The 26,430-nt window shown below is 34.8% G+C and overlaps 1 protein-coding gene across 8 annotated transcripts; it reads left to right on the plus strand.

Annotated features, from left to right (window-relative positions):
* Nucleotides 1-1,799: 1,799 nt before the first annotated feature.
* LOC107847467 lies at nt 1,800-26,000 on the plus strand. 8 transcript variants are annotated; one of them, XR_007053438.1, is made up of 10 exons: nt 1,800-1,957; nt 8,468-9,549; nt 9,685-9,789; nt 9,869-10,171; nt 21,886-22,116; nt 22,197-22,443; nt 22,610-22,819; nt 22,984-23,056; nt 23,328-23,687; nt 25,716-26,000. XR_007053438.1 is itself a non-coding variant. In XM_016691740.2 (5 exons), the coding sequence occupies exons 2-4, from the start codon at nt 22,426-22,428 to the stop codon at nt 23,664-23,666; spliced, it is 567 nt and encodes a 188-aa protein (XP_016547226.1). In that variant the 5' UTR covers nt 20,778-22,116; nt 22,197-22,425; the 3' UTR covers nt 23,667-23,687; nt 25,716-26,000. The 8 variants fall into 8 exon arrangements, 1 of the variants encoding a protein (XP_016547226.1); XR_007053437.1 differs by lacking the exon at nt 1,800-1,957 and having other exon boundaries at nt 2,038-8,555; nt 8,638-9,549; XR_007053434.1 differs by lacking the exon at nt 1,800-1,957 and adding an exon at nt 23,132-23,241 and having other exon boundaries at nt 2,061-9,549.
* The last annotated feature ends 430 nt before the right edge of the window (nt 26,001-26,430 follow it).

A 26,430-nucleotide genomic window follows, 5' to 3' on the forward strand; every position in this document is an offset into this window, starting at 1 on the left:
CAAGTAACTACACTAAATCATTTTCAAGTCACTAATTCACTTCTCAAGTGACTACACTTGATTAATTTGAAGTCACTAGTATACATTTCAAAACACTACACTTAACTATTTTCAACTCTCTAATTCACTTCTCAATTGACTAAACTTAACCATTTTCAAGTCATGAATTCACATTTCAAGTGACAACACTAAATCAATTTCAAGTCATGAATTCACACTTTCAAGTGATTACACTTTACTAATTTCAAAACACAAGTTTACCTTTTAAGTAACTACACTAAACCATTTTCAAGTCACTAATTCACTTCTCAAGTGACTACATTTGATCAATTTAAAGTCACTAGTACACATCACTACACTTAACTATTTTCAACTCTCTAATTCACTTCTCAATTGACTAAACTTAACCATTTTTAAGTCATTAATTCACATTTCAAGTGACAACACTAAACCAATTTCAAGTCATGAATTCATACTTTCAAGCGATTATACTTTACTAATTTCAAAACACATGTTTACCTTTCAAGTAACTACACTAAACCATTTTCAAGTCACTAATTCACTTCTCAAGTGACTGCACTTGATTAATTTGAAGTCACTAGTACACATTTCAAAATACTACACTTAACCATTTTCAACTCTCTAATTCACTTCTTAATTGACTAAACTTAACTATTTTCAAGTTATGAATTCACATTTCAAATGACAACACTAAACCAATTTCAAGTCATGAATTCACATCTAAATTCTAGTAGGATTTATACAACAACATAGAGTCATCCTATAATATTAGCTACTTCCTCCTAACAACAATATATATAAAATATCTCCTAATCATTCAAAGAAAAACTTTTACAATAATAGGATAATATTAAGCCCAAGGATTCCAATAACCTTTCCTTGAGCTCATCGCAATTATACACACACAATTATCAAATAAAACATGGATTTAAGAAGGGGAAAAAATAGGCAATTGCCTTGCCTTTGCTTTTTTTTTTTTTAAAAAAATATCCTCTTAACTTTTACCTCTTAAAGATCTTGATTCATTAACACAAAAATAATTCACAAGGAAAATACACGAGGGAGTACTCAACAACTGTTCACATTCCCCAATATTCACAGTACCAACAAACAATTTGGTCAACACAAAATGGAAATATGAAAATATTCAACCATAATATGCATAAGAAAATTGAAAAAAAGTAGTACTTCTAAAAATTAAAAAAAAATGAAAGCATATTTTGAAGAATATAGAAGATACCTAGTTGAATATGTTGATGATGAAAGTTTGGAGAGAAGTGAAAATAGGAATTTCAGTGATTTTTGAGTAAGAAGTGGAAGGTTCATTGGTTGTTGAAGGCTGGAGGAGGGAGTCTATCGGTGGCAATGGTAGTGGTGTGGACGACTGTTTGGTTGTCGGCGACTGTTGTGATGGTCGGTGGCGTGGTACGGACTATGAAGGGTGTCGCTGGCGATAGCGGCCACTACAAGAAAAATGTCTATTTAAGACAATATTTAGGGATGAGTTTATAATTTAGTCTCTAATAGTATATCTATTGAGACGAGATTATATTCCGGTCCTTAATTGTGTATTTTTTTGTGAAAGTATAAAATATGCTCCTAATATTTTTTAAATTCGTCCCTATTAGTAATAGATCCTTGAGCAGAAAATTAATATTTTAATAAAAAAATTCATACGTATTTTTCTACTAAAAATAATACATAGGCGCCAAAACGCCAATTTTTTTTCCTTTTCTAAAATCTAATTAAAAGAAAAGTTATATTAGTTCTCTTGAAAATATACTAGCAGCTTAAACGTTTTCTTATTCATACAATGATTTTCTCTAATTATTTTTGCACTGTTAAAGAAATTCTCTTAATTACACGATTTGCTTTGCATATGTGCGTGCTTTCCCTTTGATTTTGCCCCATAATCTTGGGTTTTCAAGTTGTGCAGGTAAGTTTTATCTTAATTTTGGTTTGTTTGGATGCAAAATTTTACCCGTATTGATCTTTTCAATTTCGTTCTATTGCTTTCTCAATTTTTTCTATTTTTCGTTCATCCAATAATCTCTATGCTTTCTCAATTTTGTCTATTTTTATTTTATTTATATTGCTTGTTTGATTCAAATTCTTTTTTTGCTCAATTTCGTTTGTTTGATTTCACTAATCTCTATTTTCACTCAATTTCTCCTAATGACTTTTATCGGAATGTTGACCAAAATACTGATGTGGATGTAGCTGTATTTAAAACCGCTGGAAACGATATGTTTATATGTATAGTGAGGTGTTGTGCTTGGAAAAGTATAAGATGTAATTTTTCTGGGTAGCTAGCGCGGGATGTTGTTGAAGGTCTTCTCGGTGTTACTTTTGCATAGCTTATAATGATCCTTCAATCTTGGTCATGACAACAAGTTGCCATTCCAATAGTTTAGGCTTCTGGATTCTTGACACGTTTGAAAAATTTGTATCGCTGAGCATCGTGCTTGTTTGTCCAGAAGTACTACCTTTTTTTCCTTGTTTTTCTCGTATAGCTTACTGTTTGAGGCCTGCTAGTGAGAATAGAGTTCAGCAACTGCATTTTCTTTTTGTGCTTCTGCTTTCTTCTGACTCTTGAATAGTGTGCAGATTTAGCATCTTTCTACCTCTTGTATAATTTTGAGTTTGCATCTTGAACCTGTGTTAATTAAAAGGTCATTGTGATTTAATGTTCATTGTCATTCCTATATACATAATCCCCATGATCTTTAAATATAAACTCAGATGATACAAGTCACTAGTTTGTTTTATTATCTACTAGAATTTCTTGGCTGATCGGTTTCTGGTTCATCTGTTCAGATGAAGATATTTGTTTGTGAAAACTAATTAATAAAAGAATAATGAAAGTGAAACATAATTTAATATAAGTATCACGCAAGCTAGCTTACAAGTTCGTGTATCTGCTTATGCAAAAGGAACTACTCTACTTAGCAGATTGGGGGTATAAGGAACTACTATTTTTTTTCATTGTAGACTATAGGGTATTGTCATAAGAAGATGCATTGTAACAATGATTGTTTATACTTGCCGTCTAATGAGTTCAAGGAGTTTTTTTATCTGTAATTGTGTTTGAGTGAACCCAAGCTTGATCTGTGATGAAGAACTATGAAAAAAGTAATTAAAATCGGCGTAAGGTGATTCTTTTTTACCTAGCACCTCTGTCCTCCTTGCTCGATTCCAAATCTTATATACATAGATGAGTTAAGTACCATCATTGAGATCAAAGAGGTAATTATTATCCATTCCCATATCCTGCTCCCATGGGAAACTGGTGTATCTGTTCATAAGAAAGTCAAAATTATTAGTTGTTTTGTACTCATAAAAATTAGGCTTCAGCTCTGTTCTGTTAAGGAATTTGTAGAGGTATTTGCTTTTTCTGTTAATATAATGTTAAAGATTTTGAAATGAGAACAACTAGATGCATGCAGGTTAGTTTTGTCTTTTGCTAGATTGTATATCTTGAAAAAAAAGGAATGACAAATCTGCATGAACCACTTAATTAAGTACTAAAATGGGAATCCTATTAGTTAACGTTTATGAACCAGTTAACTGTATAATTAAGGCACTGACACACTTATCATATCACAAGTAAGCAATCATGTTTTACCTAGTTTTTTGTTTGATATCCATATAAAAATGTCATTCCCAGATTTTTTGTGAACGTCTCATATCAAGTAACTCCCCCTACCAAACAAGGTACTTGCTGCCATTTCTGTTTATATTGATGTTAGTATAAGCCATACATAATTTTTCCTTCAAGCACTTCTTTACACACTCCTCGAGATACAACATTCCCCAGTAAGTTGAATTATCAGGCAATTTCTGTTCAGTATTCTTCACAAACACTTCTTTATCAGTATAATTAAGTGGTGTGATTCTTCTACATCCTTTGGTAAAATCCTTCTTATTTCACTGATCTCATGAAGTAGCTGTGAAACCATCAGTACACCAATAGTATCTATCTTCACTAATAGAAACTCTATCAGTACCACAAGTCCTATAATGGTCACATATATCTTTATGTAGTATCTTCACTACAACACAGTGATTGGTAGCTTTATTTCATTTCAGGAACTCTATCTTTCCCTCTAGATTTAGTGTGAGTTTCAAACTCAAGTTATTCTTGGCTTTGAATATGAAATAAAATGCATCAGCATTGGAATTAAATATTGGTCTCAAGTAGTCATTTTCGTTGAGGGAATCATCGCCATTGAACTTTTTTTTATCCTAAGGATCCCATCTTGAAACTTTTTGTTGTTTTTTCTCAAGAACTAGTTGGGGTGACTGACCTGAGTCACCTGAGTATAACCTGAACAAATAATCACCTAGAGTTGGATCAACACTTCCCCTCCAGACCTCATGGATCGGTCAATACCAGTTATCTGGTCCCAACCAAGCTTCATTCCTTGTAATAATGTGTCGACAGGGTAAGATAACCTTTACCACAGGTACTCACCAGCCAACAGATTTCTAGAATCTCCAAGCACAAGATTACCTAAATCCAAGAGCTTCAGAACTGGTATGGAACAATCTGGTTTGGATTATAAATTGATAAGGTTGTTCCTATAAAATTTTGGAGAAAAATTCATCCTTTTTGTTAAACTTAAGAATTGCACCAAGTCCAGCTGGATTCCTTCTATTGCGAACCATTCTATACTGGGTCCTTCATTCTTGTACCGCAATAATAGGTACTGGTTCCCATATAGTTCATTTGGACCAAAAAATCCTAATTGAAATCTTTGGTTCGACGAAACAAAAGTCTCGTCGTACTAGAGGACTTGATTTGGAAACACGGTATCATTAGCAGCAACGACACCAACATATGCAATTATAGATATAAATAGTAGCCAATAAAGTATAACGACCATTTCTTTCTTGCCCAAATAGGTGATTATTAAGGCAATCAATGTTTCAATTTAAGCCCAACTTTTTGCTTAGGCTTAAGTTACAGAGCTTAGTGAACACTAAAGAAGAAATTGGCAAAACTTGAAACTACATAACTTAATGAATACTAAAGAAGAAATTGATAGTTTAGTTTCATTTGAGGCAACTATACTAATGTACAAAGAATTAATGCACTATTCTAGACTTATTTTAAAGGTATTGGAGGGGTAGAAATAGAATGAAACAGCATGATTATCAATGGTAGAAAGAGTAGCTGTTGTATCCATTGGCATGCTCTATTACTTCTCAGCCTTGGGATATTTTAATTTGGATTGGGCTTTAATGGTAGAAAGAGTAGCTGTGGTGTTATTTGAAGAAAATATGGTAGATTCTCACCCTATAAATGGAATAGTACATGATAACATACCTATTCCTTTGGTAAGCATGGTTGTAGCATCATTGGCTTTTGCTTAGTTGAATGTTCTCATCTCCCGAAAGTATGCTGTAATGTCATCCTTTTATTGATAAAATTGGTAGTGCAAGGTGGTGATTTCTAATTTATCTTCTTTTGATTCTCTTATGTGTATCCTCAAGTGGTTTAATCATTCCTAAGTGTGTCAACTAAAAAAGACAACACAGCTTCACTTCTTGTGTGGGTGTCATTTGTTTCTACAACTTGTTAATAAAAGGAAACTTTTTTTGTAAAGACGTGCGTTATTGTTTTTATAGGTTATTAGTTGTTAGCTAATTCTTCTACTGAGGTCCTTAATGATAACTTTATCAGGTAGGTTACTAGTGATGCTGATAAGCATCCTTGCACATAATTTTTTATCATTTAATTTTTCTCAATCTAATATTTTATGTATTTTACAAGGTTATGGAACCTAGTAAGCAAGGGATGTAACTTATTAATGACCAGGATAGTGAAATCTACAAAAATAGGGTGAATTTTTTTTTTGAATTATGCTTTTTGAAAAACAGGAGAAGAACGTAAAATACGATGTCCATGTAACAAATGTTGCAATACTACTTTAGGAACTCGTACAAAAATTGAGACACTTTTACAAGTACATGAAATACTTCAGAATTATACTTTCTGGTTTCACCATGGAGAACGCTTGGGTGAACCGTTAACTGAATCCGAATCTAAAGATGAATATGATGATGAAGTGGAAAAATATGAGAGTGGAGATAAAGTAGAAGAATTATTGAGATATTTGTATCCTAATATTGATGGTGGACCTATGCACACTAATTGTGTTGAGGGGGAGCCAAATGTTATAGCACAACAATTTTAAAAACTATTGAACGATTTTGAGCGGCCACTGTATCAAAATTCAAAAATGTCAAAGCTTTCCACTTTGATTAAATTGCTTCTCATCAAAAGTATGGGCCATTGGAGTAATGCATCATTTACAATATTATTGAAAATGTTGTAAGAAGAGTTGTTTCCTGATGGTGCCGATTTGCCAAACTCACATTATGAGGCAAAGAAAATAATTCGCAAACTCAGACTTTCTTACAATAAGATAGATGCTTGCACTAATGATTGCATATTATACTGGAAGGAAGATAGCTCACTCAATTCTTGGAAAGTTTATGGTATGTCTAGATGGAAAATAGATACCCATAGTGGAGAAATAAGGAACAAAAAAGGTAAAAAGATAGCAACAAAGAGTTTACGCTAGTTTTCCTCAAAGCCTAAACTTCAAAGGTTGTTTATGTATTCAAAGACATCTACTCTAATGACATGACATAAGGATAAAAGAGTTGATGATGGGATAATGAGGCACCCAACCGATTCAATGGCATGGAATTTACTTGATGAACATTATCCTTCACTTGCTGCCGAGCCCCTTAATGTTAGACTTGGACTTTCTATTGATGGATTTCAGCCATTTCAAAATTCAAAAACCTCACATAGCATTTGGCCTGTGGTTCTTATTCCTTATAATTTACCATCTTAGTTGTGTATGAAACAAGATAACTTTATTTTGTCAATGCTTATTCCTGGTCCAAATGGTCCATAAGATGCAATTGATATATATCTTCAGCCTTTGATTGAGGAATTGAATGAGTTATGGAAAATAGGTGTTGATACCTATGATGCATTAACTAAACAAAATTTTATGTTGCATGCATCTTTGTTATAGATCATCAATGACTTTCCAGCATATAAAAATTTATCTAGATGGAGTACCAAAGGAAAATTGGTATGTCAAAGATACTTCCTCAATTCGATTGGCTAACAATAAGTAGTAGTGTTTTATGGGTCATCGGTGTTACATTCCTCTTAGTCACAAATGGAGATATGAGAAGAAGCGCTTTCATGATACAGAAGAGAAAAATCTACCACCAAAAAATCATTCTAGTACAGAGATACTTAATCAAGTACAATATCTTAAAGGTCAATAATTATCAAGAGATCCAAAGAAAAGGAAGAGCATATCACATAAAGTTCAAACAGATAGCTGGAACAAGAAAAGTATCTTTTTTAAACTTCCATAATGGGAGTATCTCTTATTGCGACATAATTTGGATATTATGCATATTGAAAAAATATATGTGAGGATTGTATGGGGACATTTATGAATGTCAAATGAAAGACCAAGGATACAATTAACACTCGATTAGACTTGCAAGAGATGAACATTAGGCCTGAATTTTACCTCATCCAAAAGGGGGAGAAAGTTGAAATTCTAACTGCATGCTACACATTGCCTCCTGAAGATAAGCACAAATTTTGTCTTTTCTTAAAGAATCTGAAAGTGCCTAATGGTTTTTCATCTAATATATCTCAATGTGTGAACTTAAAAGATAACAAGATATCTGGGTTGAAAAGTCATGATTGTCATATTCTTCTACAACATCTACTCCCTCTTGCACTTCGTGGTATGTTGTCCAAAGAAGTGTATGAGCCACTTATTGAGTTATCTTATTTTCTTAGTGTGCTTGTATCCAAGGAGTTGAGAATAGATGATTTGGAACATATTGAAGTGCAAATTCCCATAACACTTTGCAAGTTAGAAAAGGTCTTTCCTCCTTCATTTTTTGATGTCATGGTGCACTTGCCTATTCATTTAGCTACTAAAGCTAAGATTACCGAGCCTATTCATTATAGGTGGATGTATCCTGTGGAACGATGGTTGTATTTTTTAAAATCTCTCATTGGTAATAAGGCATGCCCTGAAGGTTCTATTGCAGAGGGCTACATTGCGAATGAGTGTATGACCTTGTGTTCAAAGTACTTCCATAGAATTGACACAAAATTCAACCGACCGGAAAGAAATTATGATGGGGGTTTAAAAGAATCTGATGGAGGTTTATCTGTATTTTATCAACCTGGAAAAACTTTGAGAGCTAAAGATCTATGTGTGATTGATACCGATGAATTGGAACAAGCACATATCTACATATTAAAGAATTGTGATGAATTCTTACCGTATATAAAGTATGGGAAGAACTCATTTAGTCTCATTTTTCTTATTTCCTTCATGGTAATTTCCTTTTGATATGAGATTTATGATTCACTTTAATTTTGTAGAGAATTTGCGCAAACTCATAAGGATACTATCAGACACTTGTCTGATGCAAAATGGAACCAACAATTTATTAAATGGTTAAAAGATAGGGTAAGTAATATATAACCATCAAATTTAAAATTTTAGTATTGTATTACTCATTCTAAAGTATTCAGTGCAATCTTATTCATAGGTCGCACAATTGCATAAAAGAGATGATCGTCGGATCATGGAAGATTTGCTCTCATTTTCACGCGGTCCTACCAAATATTCGACACATTGCAATAGTTATATTGTTAATGGATATAGATTTCATGTAGAAGATTATGATAAAAAGTTAAGAACTCAGAATTGTGGTGTTGTTGTAGTTGGGGATAATGGTACTCCTGGTGATAACGTTGATTACTATGGAGTTTTAACAGAGGTTATTGAGTTGCAATTTGTATCAAATAAAAGAGTGATCTTATTTTGATGCAAGTGGTTTGATGTGTATGATGAAATAAATGGAGTCAAAAAAGATGAGTACGACTTCGTGAGTGTTAATCCAGGTAGATTTTTGAAAACAAATGAGTCATTTGTTTTAGCGAACCAAGCATCTCAAGTTTTTTATATCAATGATAATTCCAACAAAAGTTGGCAAGTAGTGAGGAAGACTCAACCTCGTGATTTGTATGAGACATTGGAAAAAGTGGATGATAGTATTGAAATGGATAATGATGATGTAGAGTTAGAAAGTACGGCACAAAAAAAGAAAAAGAACTAATGAGGTAATGTTTTGGTTATCTAAAATAATAATTATAGTGTTAGACATTCTTATGACATGCATGATGATTTCCTGTATTACTATATCGTCCCACATTTTTTTCATATTCTTTTTTTCAGTTTTATTTCTTTTACAAGTTCAAGATGAAACAATTAAAGGTTGAAAATGTGGTCGGATCTACTGAAAAGAGTACTATGTATACATTTATTATGACTGGTGTTATAGGAAAAGGACGAGGGAGAGGGCTTAGATATTTGGCTGATAAAGATAATATGTCAACTAAGAGTCTATTTCCTCAATCTAGTAATGTTGTCAAGCAATACCTCCAATATGTTGAAACAGGTACGATATTTTATATACTGATTGAAATCAGGTTGCTATTGATATTCTAGGTTGTGAACTAAAGTTGTCTTCAACGATCACACATGTGGCAAATTTATGAGCCATATATTTATATGATTTAATTTGTTTGTCTAGGTTCTATAGGGATGGGTCGAGGACAAGGGCTTAAATACTCCATCATGTCTTTTAGTCAAGGAATGGAAACCATTGGTAAGAAATACACTCAAGAATTTGAAACATGTAAGTACTTGTTCAAATATGTTGTGTTTTTCCAAACTATGTATTTAGTGAACTTTAATGACATGTTTTTTGCTTTCAGGTTCTATGGGAAAGGGACTAGAGCAAAAACCTATATCTTTGAGCTCCTCTTTAGGGTTTTTATGAAAAAAAAGATGGAATTTTTAAAAAATAGAATTTTTAAAAAATAGCACCCTCTGTGCTAACCAACATGTGCGAACTCCATTTAAAATAACAAGTTCAAGTTCTACCATGCCTTCTAGTCAAGAAATGCGAAGAATTGATAAATATTCCTTGATTCTTGAGAAAGAGGATATGCAAGCCAATATTTCATTGCCTCCGTCTGTTGATCAAGTCACGCAACATTCTCAAAATGTTGAAAAAGGTATATTTTGAATTCTTTTGTTTTTAATTTGTTGAACTAAATTTGATAGTTGTAATCAGTTAGCAAAAACATCTAGTGCATCCTCAAGGGATTGTATAGTTTTATCCGCTATCTTTAGTTTGTTGGTACGGAAAGAGAATTTCTCTTTGATTTTCTGTAGCTCAGACTCAGCAACATCGTTACCAAGCAAAGCTTCTTTTTTCTCATTCTTCAGTACTGCTCTAGTTGATCCCTTTGATCCTTCATGGAAACAAGATTAGCCTCCAGTTGAGGGATACGGTCCATCTCAATTGAGAGCTTATCATCTGCAAGCCACTTAACTTTCTGAACTGTATCTGTTGACTAAAATTGCTCACTTCCAATGTCCTTGGATAATATTTCTTCACATTTTAAAGTATCATCTTCTTTTGAATGAGAGCTTCCTGCAGTGAAGCAGCTAAATTTTACTTCTCCCCAGTAGATCCTTGGTTTGTTCTGCAGATTCAAGACTGTTAGACTTTTCTTGCAACTCAATTTAGTTCCTCTCCAGTTCACTAGCTTTATCAGACAGTGACTGGTTCAAAGAATCACACTGCTGAACTAACACATTTCCTTTTGTCACAGCCAAGCTAAGCTTCTCTTTTGTATTAACATACCTTTTTCTCTCCTATTTAATTTCAGCATTCAGCTTTGTAATTTCAGAATTTGCATTCTTAACCATTAATTTATGTTTATTAAGTTCCTAAAAAAAATTTCCATTTTCATCACTTAAATAGTTCAAATGTTGGTTTAGATTCTCCTATCTTGTTCTAAATTCAGCCAAGTGCTCCATTGATCAATCCTTCCAGTTGACTATCCTGTGAATTATTGGTCTCTTCTACATACTGCAAAGTTTCAAGACCTTCTATGATGTTAGGGCAATCAAAAACATGTCCTTCCTTCCCAAATTCTCTATCATTCTTGTATCTCTTGTATCATTCTCTATGTACACTGCTGCAACAACTTAAACCCTGCCACTTAGATCAGTAACATCCACCTGCAAAGACTTTGTCCAAGACAAGCTCTAAGGATATTTACTTATAAGACTAACTGTGAGCTTTCAAGTTACTAAAAAATAATTTGAACTAATATGAAAATGATCAGGAAATAGTAAAGGTTTTAACTATAGAAGACCAACCAAGACTTTTCTTGAGATGCAAATTCTAGGATAGCAAATATGACCTTAAATCCTATTCTGCCAATACTTTACCTCAATATTTAGACACTAATTAATTAGTGTACAGTAAGGATGTCACTTATCTACAAGAGACATCTATTTATCTATACTAACTGGGATCTCATGCTTATATAATGTACATTTTACCCTCCCCATACCCCACTTTGTGGGAATACACTAGGTATATTATTGTTGTTGTAATTTATGTATTTCATGAATTTTTATGATATGATTTTTGGTTCCAGGTGTTATAGGAAAGGGACTAGATTATAATACCCTTGCCTTTTTTATAGCTTGAAATGATCTCAAGGATGTTCGAAATTGCTTTGAAATACGAATTCATTTTTTTTCACATGTGGTATTTTTAAGATTTTTACTTTCCATCACGTGGAAAATTTAATAAGCATTCCATCGATATAAAATTCTCCTAAATCCGATAACCGGGTAAGAAGTTGTGACTATTTTAAGTTCGCACCGTAAAAACAGCGCCATATTGGTCAGTGGCGCGCCGCGCCAAAAGCTAAAATTTCAATTGTCCTTTTTTAATGTCTCAGCTTGATTTTCTCGACGTCGCACCAAATTTCCAGGTTATAAAAGAAGGGGCAACGCGATGGCTCCACGTTGCGCCATCCCTCAATTTCCCAATTATCAAAATCCAGTAACACGGTGCGATAGCGCCATGTCGCGCCAAGGGTCCAATTCGGGAAATTTTTACTAAAATTAATTGACGTGTCCAGGGTTAAAAGGGTAAACTTTTCACCCCTATTTAAGCCCTTTTACACGTGATTCAGCCACTTTTCACCCAAAATATACTAGTTTCTCTCAAGTTTCTCTCAAGAACAAGCTAGGGTTTTCATAGAAGATCCAATTTCAAGAAAGTTTCACTGTCAATCTTCACAAAATCATGAACTAACGTATGCGTTGTGTTCATTAATGGATTCCTTCCATCCATGAAGCTTAAGAACCTTGTTTTATCTATAAATAATGGTATTTAAGTTGTGGATTATTTGTAATCATGTTGTTTACATTGATTGATTTCAAAGTTAGAACCTCTGTGTGTTTATCATGATATTATGTTACCATGCAAGATAAAATCCATGAATTTAGTTGCGTATGATGTGTAAATTGATGAATTCACCTATGACCTAAGTTGTGCATGCAAGGTGGTTGATAAAATGCTTGGAATAGTAGAAATCATGCTTTATAGCTCAAGATATAAGCTAAATGTGACATGCTTGTCATCCTCCTATGTTTAAATGGTTTCTATGCTATCATTGTGAAATATGTATGTTGTTGGAATGGCCATGATATTAGAATATGAGATTATGATATGATTATCAACATTCTCATCCATGTTAGATATATGATAACCCTGTACTTTGTGAAATTCATAAATTATTAAATTATGTATTGTTGATGTGGGTCTTGTACCCTATAAAGTCATGCTTCATCAGTTTCCTTCTATCAAGTCCTGGGGGTACTTGTACCTGAAACATTAGCTGTGTGCCTAAAGCCATGTCATGTTTTCACGATACTCTCAGTCAAGCTATGATCCTTAGACTTCAGACAGTCTTATGACTCAGGAAATCTCTATGATCTCATGAACTCAGGCAGTTGTCAGATATCAGTAGTATTTCTTCAGTCAATGGAATTTAATAACTTAGTCCATGTTTAGTTTAGTAAATCATATTCAGTGTCTATTCAGATGGGAGTAGAAATTAGCACCGAGTGAACTCAAGGATGGGAACTCACCTGTTATATGAGGGTGTGATTCTTAGAAGCAATCCTTTCATTCCAGAACTATGTAGCCAGCATAGTTTGAGACATCATAGCCTTTATATAAGGGTAGATGAGGTGGCTTAACCTACTATATGAGGGTTCCCACCGTTCTCATTAGAGTTACCTGTTATATTAGGGTTACTCACAGTTTGTCCTTACCAGTGGTGCAGTATTGACACCCTTCCAATCAGAGCACATATTGGACCCCAGCTCGGCTATTGTGGCACATTTGGGGCACATCGGTTAGATGACTACTTCCCACAGTTTTAGTATCAGTCTCAGTATAAGAACTCAAATAGTTCTTCAGATTTCAGGACTGTCAGATACAGTTAACTTTGTTTAGTACGGAACTTAGATAGTTCCATTAAATTTAGAACTGTCAGATGCAATCAACCCAGGACTGTCAGATACAGTCACTCATGTTATCAGTCATATCAGTTATCAGTATGCCATGTTATCAGTATTTAGATTCAGTAATCATGTATTCACGGTATCAGTGTCAGTTATTATGTCTCATGCATGTATTCTCATGCTCATGATAGTTAGGCATTTATTAGTATTGTTCATGTATATGAACCCCATCCATTTAGCCTACCTCACATGCATGCCAGTACATTTAATCGTACTGATGCATTCGCGCTATGGTGTCTTATACCATAGGTTCAGAGACACGAGCTCCAGATCAGTAGTAGATCCAGTTCCAGCCATCAGAGTTAGAAGTGAGTCCTCATCCTTTGAGGACATGGTGATTTCTCTATTATCTCATTAATTAGTTTATTAGTTGGGGTTAGTTAGAGATATGTCCCATCAACTCCTTACTCATTTAGATAGTCATGTTTAGAGGCTTTCCAGACTATCATATTTCAGACTTTAGTATTTTCTGTTTTATTTTGGGTATGGTATTACCCCACACAGATATTATATTATTCAGATTATGTTTAGTTTTAAACCTTACGGCCTTTCAGTTCATGTTTCTGCATTATTCAGTATTTTATGTAGTATACAGGTACAGATATCAGTCATGGGTTAGCTTGTGGTCCTTCAGAGTCATGAGCATCGTCTAGCATTCGGGGTACCAGATTTACGGCATTACAAACTTAGTATCAAAGCTAGGTTCCATAGGTCCTAGGAAGTCTAAAAGCCGCATCTAGTAGAGTCTTGTACATGGGTGTGTTGCACGTCATATTTATGTGCAGGAGGCAATAAGATATTTTAGGGCGGTTTCCCTTTTTTTAGTCTTCATATCATGCTAGTGAGCATAATTTCAAGTCAACCTCTCAGTCTAATCCACTTCTTTTTCTTATTTCAGAACATGCCTCCAAGAGAAGAACCCAACCTATCCAAGAAGATCCCTTGGACGAATATGTTTCTCATGCGGAGTTCAGCACCGCATTTACTACTCTTGCTCAGTTAGTCACTGCTCAGAATAAATGAACAACTGTCATTCTGACTAACCCAGTGGCTAATTCCGCTATAGCCAAGATTTGGGACTTCACCCGAATGAATACTCCAACCTTTCTCAGGTTTAAGATAGATGAGGACCCTCAGGAATTCCTAAATCAAATGCAGAAGGTGATAGACATCATGGGGCTGATTACTGTTGAGAGTGCTGAGCTAGCTGCATATCTATTATAGGATGTTGCTCACACTTGGTTCAAGCAGTGAAAGTCATAAGGGGTAGATGATGAGGGTAAATTGAGTAGAAGGAGTTTGTATCTGCTTTCCTCGATAGATTCTTTCCCCTAGAGCTTAGGAAAGCTAAGGTGTTAGAATGCATCAACCTCAGGAAGGGAAATATGATAGTGAAAGAGTATTCTTTTAAGTTTACTCAATTAGCCATATATGCCCCTCATGTGGTTGGAGATAGCAACGAAATAATGAGTAAGTTCATTTTAGGGGTGAATGATAGCGTGGTTAATGAGTGCAGATCTGCCATGATGAATAGTGACATGACTTTAGCCAGGCTTATGACTCATGTTCAGATTTAGGAGCAAAAGATTAAGATGAGGGAGAAACAGAATAAGAGGGCGAAGATAGGTAGTTTCAACTTGACTCAGCCTAAGTCAGAAGGAGGAAACTGTTCTCAGTTTCGTCCTAAGTAATCAGTTTTAGCTCCTTCTATAGCCATTTCTCCAGTTCCTAAGTTCAGAGAGGGTAAAAAAGATAGAGTACCAGGCTCTAAGTCCCAGGGTAGTTTTAACAGTGCCCGCACCTACCCTCTTTGCCAGATTTATGGCAAATACCATCAGGGTATTTGTAGAGTTGGCAGTGGTTTTTATTTTGAATCTGGTAAGCCAGGACACAGATTTAGATACTGTCTCTGCTACGTCCTCAAGGTTAATAGAATCGCTCTTCAGCTCAGTCCGGTCACCCAAATCAGCAAGGTGCCACATCTGGTGCTACTAGTGGGAATGACCAAATTGTCGCTATGCTCTTCATTCCTAATAGGATCAGAAAAATTCTCCTAATGTGGTTACTGGTATGTTACAGATCTTTCATATACATGTTTATGCTTTGCTAGATCCAAGAGCTTCTTTGTCTTTTGTTACTCCTTAAATAGAAGTTAATTTTGGAGTCAGTCTCGAAATTCTAGTAGATCCATTTTCAGTCTCTACCCCAGTGGGTAAAACCATCATAGCCCATCGGGTATACAGGAACTGTCCGGTTATGATATTTTAGAAAGTCACTTCAGCAAACTTAGTTGAATTAGAGATGACTGACTTCAATGTCATTCTCGGCATGGATTGGCTTCATTCCTGCTATTATGTCACAGTTAACTACAGAAATAGAATAGTCCAGTTTTGGTTCCTAAATGAACTCATCCTAGAGTGGAAGGGTAGTGTATCCACTTTCAAAGATCAGCTTGTTTCCTACCTTCGGGCAAGGAAATTAATATCTAAGGGATGTGTCTATCATCTTGTTCATGTTAAGGATTCCCATTTCGAGACTCCCAGTCTTGAATTAGTCATAGTAGTAAATGAATATTCATATGTCTTTCCTGAAGATCTTCCAGGAATTCCTCCTGAAAAAAAATAGGCTTCGGTATTGATCTTTTTCAGATACTCAGCCTATCTCTATTCTGCCATACAGAATAGCACCAGCAAAACTCAAAAAACTAAAAGAACAGTTAAAGGATCTCTTAGATAAGGGATTAATCAGAACCAACATTTCCCCGTGGGACATACCAGTCTTATTCATGCGCAAGAAAGACAGTTCTCTCAGAATGTGCATTGATTACCGTCAAATCAATAAGGTCATGGTCAAAAGCAAGTATACTTTTCCCAGAATCAATGACTTGTTTGACCAACTTCAGGATGCCAATTATTTCTCTAAGATAGATCTCAAATCCAGCTATCATCAGCTCAGAGTTAGGGAATGTGAAATTTTGAAAATAGCTTTCCGAACTCTGTATGGTCACTTTGAATTTCTAGTCATGTCATTTGGTCTTACCAATTCCCTAGCCGCTTTTATGGACTTGATGAACTGTGTGTTTAAGCTATACTTGGACATGTTCATCATAGTCTTCATAGATGATATTCTGGTCTATTCCCGTAGTGAGCGTGATTATGCAGACCATCTTAGGATAGTACTTCAAACTCTCAGAGATCATCAGCTATTCACCAAATTTAGTAAGTGAGAGTTTTGGCTAAGGTCAGTAGAATTCCTTGGTCACATCATTTCCGGTGATGGCATTAGAGTAGATCCTCAAAAGACTGAAGCAGTAAGAAACAGGACTCACCTTGTCTCTCCATTAGATATTAGGAGTTTCTTGGGTTTGGATGGCTATTATAGATGGTTTGTTGAGGTATTTTCTTCTATTGCATCTCCTATGTCTAGATTGACTCAGAAAAAAGTCAAGTTTCAGTGGTTAGATCCTTACGAGAAGAGTTTTCAGGAGTTGAAGACTTGATTCACCTCAGCTCCAGTTCTAGTGTTACTAGATGGTTTAGATGAGTTCGTAGTGTATTACGATGCATCCAGAATGGGCTTAGGTTATGTACTTATGCAGCATGGTAAGGTCATAGCCTACACCTCCAGATAGAAAAAGAATTATCCTACTCATGATCTTGAGTTAGCAGTCGTAGTCTTTGCCTTAAAGATTTGGAGGTCTTATCTCTACGGAGTTCATGTAGATGTCTTCATAGATCATAAGATCCTTCAGTATGTCTTTTCTCAAAAAGATCTCAATCTTCATTAGAGAAGGTGGTTAGATCTCTTAAAAAATTATGACATGAGTGTCTTTTATCATCTGAGCAAGGCCAACATAGTGGTTGACGCCCTCAATAGACTATCTATGGGTATTGTTTCTCATGTTGAGGATATTAAGAAGATATTAGCTCAGGAAGTTCATCAGCTTATCAGACTAGAAGTTCGCTTGGTCGACTGTTCAGAGGGTGGTGTATGCGCTTAGATTAACTCAGAATCATCTCTAGTTTCTAAGGTAAAAGAAAAGCAAGATAGAGATCCCAGTCTTGTCAAGTTGAAAGAGTCAGTCCAGAATCAGAAAGTAGAGGTTTTCTCCCAAGAAGGAGATAGTTTTATTCGTTATCAGGGTCGTCTCTGTGTTCCAGGTGTAGATGAATTAAGGCAGAAAATTCTTATAGAAGAGCATGGTGCGCACTACTCTATTCATCCAGAGACCACTAAGATGTACTGCAACTTGCGGGAGATCTATTGGTGGAGTGGGATGAAGAGAGATATTGCAGAGTTTGTGGCTAAGTGCTCTACATATCAGCAGGTTAAGATAAAGTATCAGAAGCCTAGTGGTCCTATGGAGGAGTTTATTATTCCTACTTAGAAGTGGGAAGAAGTGAACATAGACTTCGTGATGGGTTTTCCTTGAACTCATAATTAGTATGATTCAGTCTAGGTTATTGTAGACAAAATGACCAAATTAGCTCATTTTCTTCCAGTTCATACCTATTATTCAGTCAAGGATTATGCCAAACTCCACATCAAGGAGTTGGTTAGATTGCACGGTGTTTCATTATCCATTATCTCAGACAGAGGTACCCAGTTCATCTCTCACTTCTGGAAAGTGTTCCAAAAAGGTCTTGGTACCCAAGATCCTCTTAGTACAACCTTTCATCCTCAGATAGATGGTCAAGCAGAAAGGACTATTCAAACTTTAGAAGATATGCTAAGGGCGTGTGCAACCTTTGATTGAGTTTGCATACAATAATAGCTATCATTCCAGTATTCAGATGGCTTCATTCAAAGATGTCTATGGTAGGAGATGTAGATCTCCAATTGGTTGATTCGAAGTTAGTGAGGCCTCAGTCATAGGGCCTAACTTGGTATTTGACGCCTTAGAAAAAGTCAAGTTGATTAGAGAGAGACTCTGGGTTGCTCACAGCCGATAGAAGTCTTATGCAGATGTTTGTAGAAGGGATCTCGAGTTTGAGATTAATGATTATGTATACCTCAAGATCTCTCCCAAGAAAGGAGTGAAGAGATTCGAAAAGAAGGGAAAGGTCCCTTCAAGATTCTCAGTCGCTTCGGCAAGGTAGCTTATCAGCTTGAATTGCCTTCAAATCTAGCCTTAGTTTATCCAGTCTTCCATGTCTCCTTGCTCAAGAAGTGTATAGGTGACCCAACAGTTGTAGTCCCTATTCAGAGCATCGACGTTTAGAATAGCCTCTCTTATGAAGAGATTCCAGTCGAAATCCTAGACTATCAGACTCATAGATTGAGGAACAAAAAAGTCCCTCTAGTTAAATTTCCTTGGTGAAATTAGTCTTTCGAGGGAGATACTTGGGAAGTATAAGCAGATATACGTACCAAGTAGCCTCACCTCCTCTCCACCAACTCAGATCAAGCTTAAGGTAATAGTTCTCCTTAATCTTACTCAATTTCATATTCAGTGTTCATCACAAACTTGGTATCAAGTACCATTGCATATTCAGTCATGTATTCATGTATCAGTTCAGTTATATAACCATGCATCAGATATGCAGTCTCATTATAAGAACCTTGGTTCCTCAGAACGCTCAGTTATGCATTCATGAATCAGTTATGCATACATCAGATATGCATGTTCAGTATTGTATTATATGTTCAGTCTTTCAGTGATGTCAGTTATGAGATCATGTTCCAGTTATTCATTTTCAGTATGTACAAAAGTTTATGTTCTTCCCCTTACCCCCAGTCTCATTCGAAGACGAATGTTCTCAAGTGGAGATATTGTAATACTCGTGTCTTTTCCCTAGCTTGAAATCATCTCAAGGATGTTTGAACTTGCTTTGAAATACAAATCAATTTTTTTGTACATGTGGTATTTTAAGATTCTTACTTTCCAACACCTGGAAAATTTAATAAGCATTCCATCGGTATAAAATTCACCTAAATCTGATAATCGGGTAATAAGTTATGACTATTTTAAGTTTCCATCGTAAAACAGCACCACATTAGTCAGTGGCGCACTGTGCCACAAGCTAAAATAGCAATGGTCCTTTTTCAGTGTCTCAGCGCGATTTCCTCTGCGTCGCACCAAAGTTCCAGTTCACAAAAAAAGGGGCAATGCGATGGCTCTGCGTCGCGCCATCCCTTAATTTCCCAATTGTCAAAATCCAGTGACACGGTGCGATTACGCCATGTCATACCAAGGGTCCAATTTGGGAAATTTTTATTGAAATTAAATGATGCGTCCAGGGTTAAAAGGGTCAAATTCCCACTCCTATTTAAGCCCTTTTACACGTGATTCCACCATTTTCACCCAAAATATACTAGTTTCTCTCAAGAACAAGCTAGGGTTTTAATAGAAGATCCAATTTCAAGAAAGTTTCACCGTCAATCTTCACAAAATCATGAACTAAGGTATGCTTTGTGTTCATTGATGGATTCCTTCCATCCATGAAGCTCAAGAACTTTGTTTTATCTATAAATCATGGTATTTATGTTCTGGGTTATTTGTAATCTTGTTGTTGACATTGATTTATTTCAAAGTTGGAATCTTTGTGTGTTTATCATGATATTATGTTACCACGTAAGATAAAATCCATGAATTTAGTTGCTTATGGTGTGTAATTTGATGAATTCACTTATGCCCTAAGTTTTGCATGCAAGGTGGTTGATAAAATGCTTAAAAGAGTAGAAATCATGCTTTATAGCTCAAGACATAAGCTAAATATGACATACTTGTCATCCTCCTATGTTAAATGATTTCCATGCTATCCTTGTTAAATGTGTATGTTGTCGGAATGGCCATGATATTAGAATATGAGCTTATGATATGATTAGCAACATTCTCGTCCATGTTAGATAGTATGATAACCCTATACTTCGTGAAATCTATAACTTATTAAATTATGTATTGTTGATGTGGGTCTTGTACTCGATAAAGTCATGCTTTGTCAGTTTTCGTTTATCGAGTCTTGGGGGTACTTGTACCCAAAACATTAGTTGTGTGCCTAGAGCCATGTCATATTTTCACGATACTCTCAGTCAAGCTAATATCCTTAGACTTCAGACAGTCTTATGACTCAGAAAATTCCATCAGTCAACGGAATTCAATAACTCAGTCCATGTTCAGTTTAGTAAATCATGTTTAGTGTCTATTTAGATGGGAGTAGAAATTAGCACCAAGTGAACCCAAGAATGAGAACTCACCTATTATATGAGGGTGATTCTTAGAAGCAATCCTTGCATTCCAGAACTATATAGCCAGCATAGGTTGAGACATCATAGCCTGCTATATGAGGGTAGATGAGGTGGCTTAACCTGCTATTTGAGGGTTCCCACTATTCTCATTAGAGCTACCTGTTATATTAGAGTCACTCACAGTTTGTCCTTACCAGTGGCGCGGTATTTACACCCTTCCAATCAGGGCACAAATTGGACCCCAACTCAGCTATTATGGCATATTTGGGGCATGTCGGTTAGATGACTACTTCCCATAGTTTCAGTCTCAGTCTCAGAAAAAGAACTCAGATAGTTCTTCAAATTTTAGGACTATCAGATACAGTCAACTCAGTTTAGTATGAAACTCAGATAATTCTATCAGATTCAGGATTGTCAGATACAGTCAACCCAGGGCTGTCCGATACAGTCACTCATGTTATTAGTTATATCAGTTATCAGTATTCCATGTTATCAGTATTCAGATTCAGTAGTCATGTATTCATGGTATCAGTGTCAGTTATTATGTCTCATGCATGTATTCTTACGTTGATGATAGTTAGTCAGTTATTAGTATTGTTCATGGATATGAACCCCATGCATTTAGCCTACTTCACATGCATAATAGTACATTTAGTCGTATTGATGCATTTGAGCTATGGTGTATTATACCATAGGTTTCAGAGACACGAGCTCCAGATTAGCAGTAAATTCTAGTTTCAGCCGTTACAGTTAGAAGTGAGTCCTCATCCTTCGAAGACATGATGATTTCTCTATTATCTCATTAATTAGTTTATTAGTTGGGGTTAGTTGGGGACATTTCCCATCAACTCCTTACTTATTCAGACAGTCATGTTTAGAGGCTTTCCAGACTATCATGTTTCAGACTTCAGTATTTTTAATTTTGTTTTGGATATTCTATTACCCCACACAGATGTTATATTATTCAAATTATGTTCAGTTTTGAACCTTACGGCCTTTCAGTTTATGTTTCCACATTATTCAGTATTTTATATAGTATACATGTACATATATCAGTCATGGGTTAGCTTGTGGTCCTTCGGGGTCATGAGCACCGTGTAGCATTTTGGGTACTAGATTCGGGGTGTTACATCCTTTTTAGGGGTTTCTGGAAATAAGTGGAATCTTTCAGCAAGAGCATCCTGAATGCTAACCAACATGTGCGAACTCCATCTAAAGTCACAAGTTCAATTTCTACCATGCATTCTAGTCAAGTAATGCAAAGAATGGATAAAGATCCCTTGGTTCTTGAGAAATAGAATACGCAAGCTAATATTTCATTGCCTTCATCTATTGATCAAGTCATGGAACACTCTCAAAATATTGAAAAAAGGTATATTTTGAATTCATATATTATTAATTTGTTAAACTAAATTTGATTATTATAGTATTTACCAAATTGTACAACTGTAGGTTCATCTAATCGTGAAAAGGTGAAAAGAGTTCGAGGTTGCAATAAGTGCAAAGAAGCTGCTTCACTTGAAATCAGAGAAAACTGAAATTAACCTTTTACAATAATTGAACAGTTCAAAAAAAATGACAAACTATTTTTGAGGCATTTGGGAAAAATTATTCATGATTCCAGTATCTGTCCGCTGGGAGTATCGTCAAGGAGTGATTTAGCCAAGAAAAATTGAATCACATGTGGGCAACTGTTGAGGTAAATAACATAGCTACATCTGATTTAGATTCTTTTTTTACTATAAAAGCTCTACTTTTTTTATTAAATCTGAGCTCATAATAGTGTTCATTCTGGTCCTTTCTTGGTAAAAATGTTAGATAGTATTTGCAATGCATTAACTTATCACATATTTTGATTATTGTAGGATAAATTTGACGGTGTTGAACTGAGTGATTATCGTGAACATATTTTGAGATGGATGAATGAGTTATGGAACAAATGGAGAGGATACTTATATAGAGCATATGTGAATAATAAGTCACTTCAACAAGCTCTGAAGAACAAGCCAAATGGAATAGACAAGAAAGAATGGGAGTGGTTGGTAAAAGAACATCTTTCTTCTGAAGCTTTTCAGGTATGCAAATACTTTCTTATCTGAAATCTAGCAAGGCAACAAGAAAATTTAGGCAACACCCTGGTTTCGAGATGGATTTTCTTGTGGAGATTTATGCAAATCCCTTTTGTTTTATAACTTTTATTTGAATTATTAAAAGTTAGCTTATTATTTTACAAATATAGGAGAAAAGCAAAAGGAATACAGTGAATCGAGCTAAGTTGACGCAAGATTATTCGAGATATTATTTTTGAAAAGGTATTATCATAAAGTTATTTTCCTATAAAAAAATTTATGAAATGTTTTTTGACATGTTGGTCTTTGATGTAAAAGGGGAGGGGGGAGATGGCAATCCACCAGATTTGGGGACTATTTACTATAAGAGTCAAAAGAAAGATAACAAGCATAACAAGCTCATTGAACCTGAAGTAATTCAAAAATATGTGCGTTTGGTAAATTTAATATGTATATTAATTACTTAAAACTATATGGAATAATGATAGAAAAGATTTCTTTCTATATTTTGCAGGCTCGAATAGAAGAAATAGTGAATACAGAGCCATATTTATCTAGCATAGAGATTGTTAAAAAGTTTTTTGGACCTCAAAATTATAGCCATGTAATTTCCTTTAGGGGTGGAGTAAAGGCGAAAGACTTAAAATGTGGCACTTCCTCCAAGGCTGAATTATTGTCCACACTACGTTCTACTCAAGAGGAAAACAAATACTTGAATGAGGAAAAAAAGTCATTGAATGATCGCCTGTCTACCTTAGAAGATGAGATGAAAGAAATTAGAAAAATGAAAGAATTCTTTGCTACTCAACAACAAGAAGTCAGGGCTACAACATCGCCAATTTCAAATGAATGACCATTGCCTTATGATCTCCAAGTTAGTAACCATATACCTTCTCACTCCCCTCTGTATATTTATTGTATTGATTTGAGAATTTTGAAATGCATGAACTGTAGCAAGTGGTTGGTGTCTGAATGAGAAACCAACGCTTGATTATATTGATTGCTGATATAATCAATCTTGTCTCGATACACTTGCAACCTTTTTTCTCTTATCTAGATACAATATACCTCCCAATGATTTCCCAAACATAAAAGAGAAAGTTGACTGCTGATACCTTATATTGATTATGTACATGCTTTAAAAGGTAATAATATATACAAGATTTCAGATAAATTCATCACTAGCATCAACTTCTTCACAAAATAATTACTGTAACAAAGTCATTACTGTTAGTGCCACAAGCAATAGGCAATAGCTTTTAGGGTGATGATATTACAGGGTTCTCTCTTCAGCCTATATGTACTACCTATTCTATCAGATATCTGCACCATCTCTGAGATACAATGTTTATGATCGATCGGGCTAGCATGTTGTTGGGTCTCTCTACTTTAAGCTACCTTTATAACCAGTGACACAACCATATGTATCCAAGGTATTTCTCCTGACAGCCTTCATTGAAAAATTACCATGTAGATAAGTAAAAAAATTCCATCATATATATATCTTATTTACTAAATCCCCTTATTTTTTTATGTCTACTTTATCATATTTTGACACCCCTTGATACAAAATCCTAGTTCTGCCATTGCTTACTACCTGAGCTCTTAGCTGAGTAACATATAGGAATTAGTTAAGGTGCGCGTAGCTTGGCCCAAACACCGCGGTTGTCAAAATAAAAAAAGATTTCTGATTGAATTGATCTATGTACTTTTGCAATGACATACTCTTTTTTTGAGTCTCTTTCGGGTTTTGTGGTTTTTTTTATTTACGGATATGTGACTGTTTACTTGTAATTTATCAAAAAGGTAGTTACCAAGTTTAGGTGTTGCATTTATTTGTCTGTCTTCTATTCTTATTCTCCACATTAGGGAAGTGGGCAATTTGAGTTTCACATGTTCATAGGGTTCTTCACTTTTTTCTATTGAATTCATCAAGTTATAAGGATTTATATAGCCAACCTCAACTTGTTTGGGATTAAGTAGTACTCATATTTAATGTTGTTATTTATCTTAAGTTACTTACTTTTTATTTTTATCCCTCTTATTTCTTTTTCTGCTTTTTTTCTTTTCTTTCTCGTGTTCTCTGATGACAAATTAACTCAAATATACAGTTCATGCTATTTATGATTTGCTAGTATTTGGGATACTGTTTGACTTGAATTATGAAATTATACCAGTAATTTATTTTCCACTTTCCAACTTCGGCTGGCATAACATTGTTTTGTTCCATTAATTTAGTTTCCAGTTCCCACTGGAATAACTTTTATCATTGAACTAGTGATACTTTTAGTAATTGCTTTTAAAGCTAATGCAATAGCTTATGCTTTAATGGCGTCAAATTGAGTATCGATCACATTGTTTAGTTTGAGAATTAGGTGACTTGTAAATCCATAGAATGTCAGTTTCAGTGAAACAATATGCTGCTGGTTTCCTGTTCGACATGTTTTTCTTGCTGGTTTCCTGTTCGACATGTTTTTCTTTTTGTTTGAAACTTCTCTTGCAAATTTCAATTGATTATTTTTCTTGCCTAATAGATCCAGTGTATTTCTTGATTTTGTATGGACTAGTTGCATAACCCCTTTTTTCTCTTTTGGTGTGTTGCTTTGTTCATTTTGTCAAATCAGAAGTTGGAGGAGCTTCTATTGGTACTTTGCCTATTAGAATTCTCTATTCATCTTGGTTTCTGATGTATATACTTGAAACTATGCTCTTGTTGGCTGAAAGATTGAATCTTTTGGCATAGTTTTTGCTCAGAGCACCCACATATATAGTGAATAGAACGTACTGTTATTAGTAGATATACTAGCTAGATGATGTAAACCTTATGTTTTGATTTTGTATCGACTTCACAAATTATTTTTCTCCTAAAGTGATGTACTAATTTTCTGCTTTACTATTGCAGGAGTTTCTTGATTTAGGTGAAGCAGTAGGCACTGAAAGTGGAGGACTTTAATTTTTTTTGGCCGTATGATAGAAGTTGGTGATTTGAACTAAAAGTCAAGGACTTAAACAGTAGAAATAGGAGTTACTTGATTATATTTTTGCCATGTATTCAAATTTTATGGAAAATTTGATATCATACTTAGCTTGATCGGGATGGTAACTATGTTTTTTGTGAAATAAATATTGAAATTAATATCATGGGATGTTAACTTAGTTTTTTGGTCTCTAATTATATCATGTTTTTGTATCGAGATTCTCGATAGCGATTTGATATAAATTGGTGAAATTTATTATTTTATGATATATATATTAGCCTCATTTGTAGTCAATTAGAGACTAGAAATATCGCTCGTCTTTAAAGATTGATCTAGGACTAGAATATTTCTCATCTTTAAAAGTTGATCTACAACCAGGATTTCGCTCGTCCTTAAATGTTCATCTAGGAAAAGAATTTTGCTCGTCCCTAAAAGATAATTTAGGACCAGGTAGTTAGTCTATTTGAGACGAGATATATCATCGCTAAAAGATAATTATGACCAAGTGGTTAGTCTATTTGGGACGAGATAAAACATCACTAAAATATAGTTATAACCAGGTAGTTAGTCTATTTGGGACGAGATATATTGTCGCTAAAAGATGAATAGGACCAGGTAGTTAGTTTATTTGAGACGAGA

Source organism: Capsicum annuum, chromosome 1, assembly GCF_002878395.1.
Source record: "Capsicum annuum cultivar UCD-10X-F1 chromosome 1, UCD10Xv1.1, whole genome shotgun sequence".
NCBI classification, from domain to species: Eukaryota; Viridiplantae; Streptophyta; class Magnoliopsida; order Solanales; family Solanaceae; genus Capsicum; species Capsicum annuum.

What these genes read in the sequence shown, in the direction of transcription:
- LOC107847467 (XM_016691740.2), top strand. An exon ending in TTTCTTCTGAAGCTTTTCAG is followed by an intron (nt 22,820 to 23,327) that starts GTATGCAAATAC and finishes TATATTTTGCAG; the next exon opens with GCTCGAATAGAAGAAATAGT.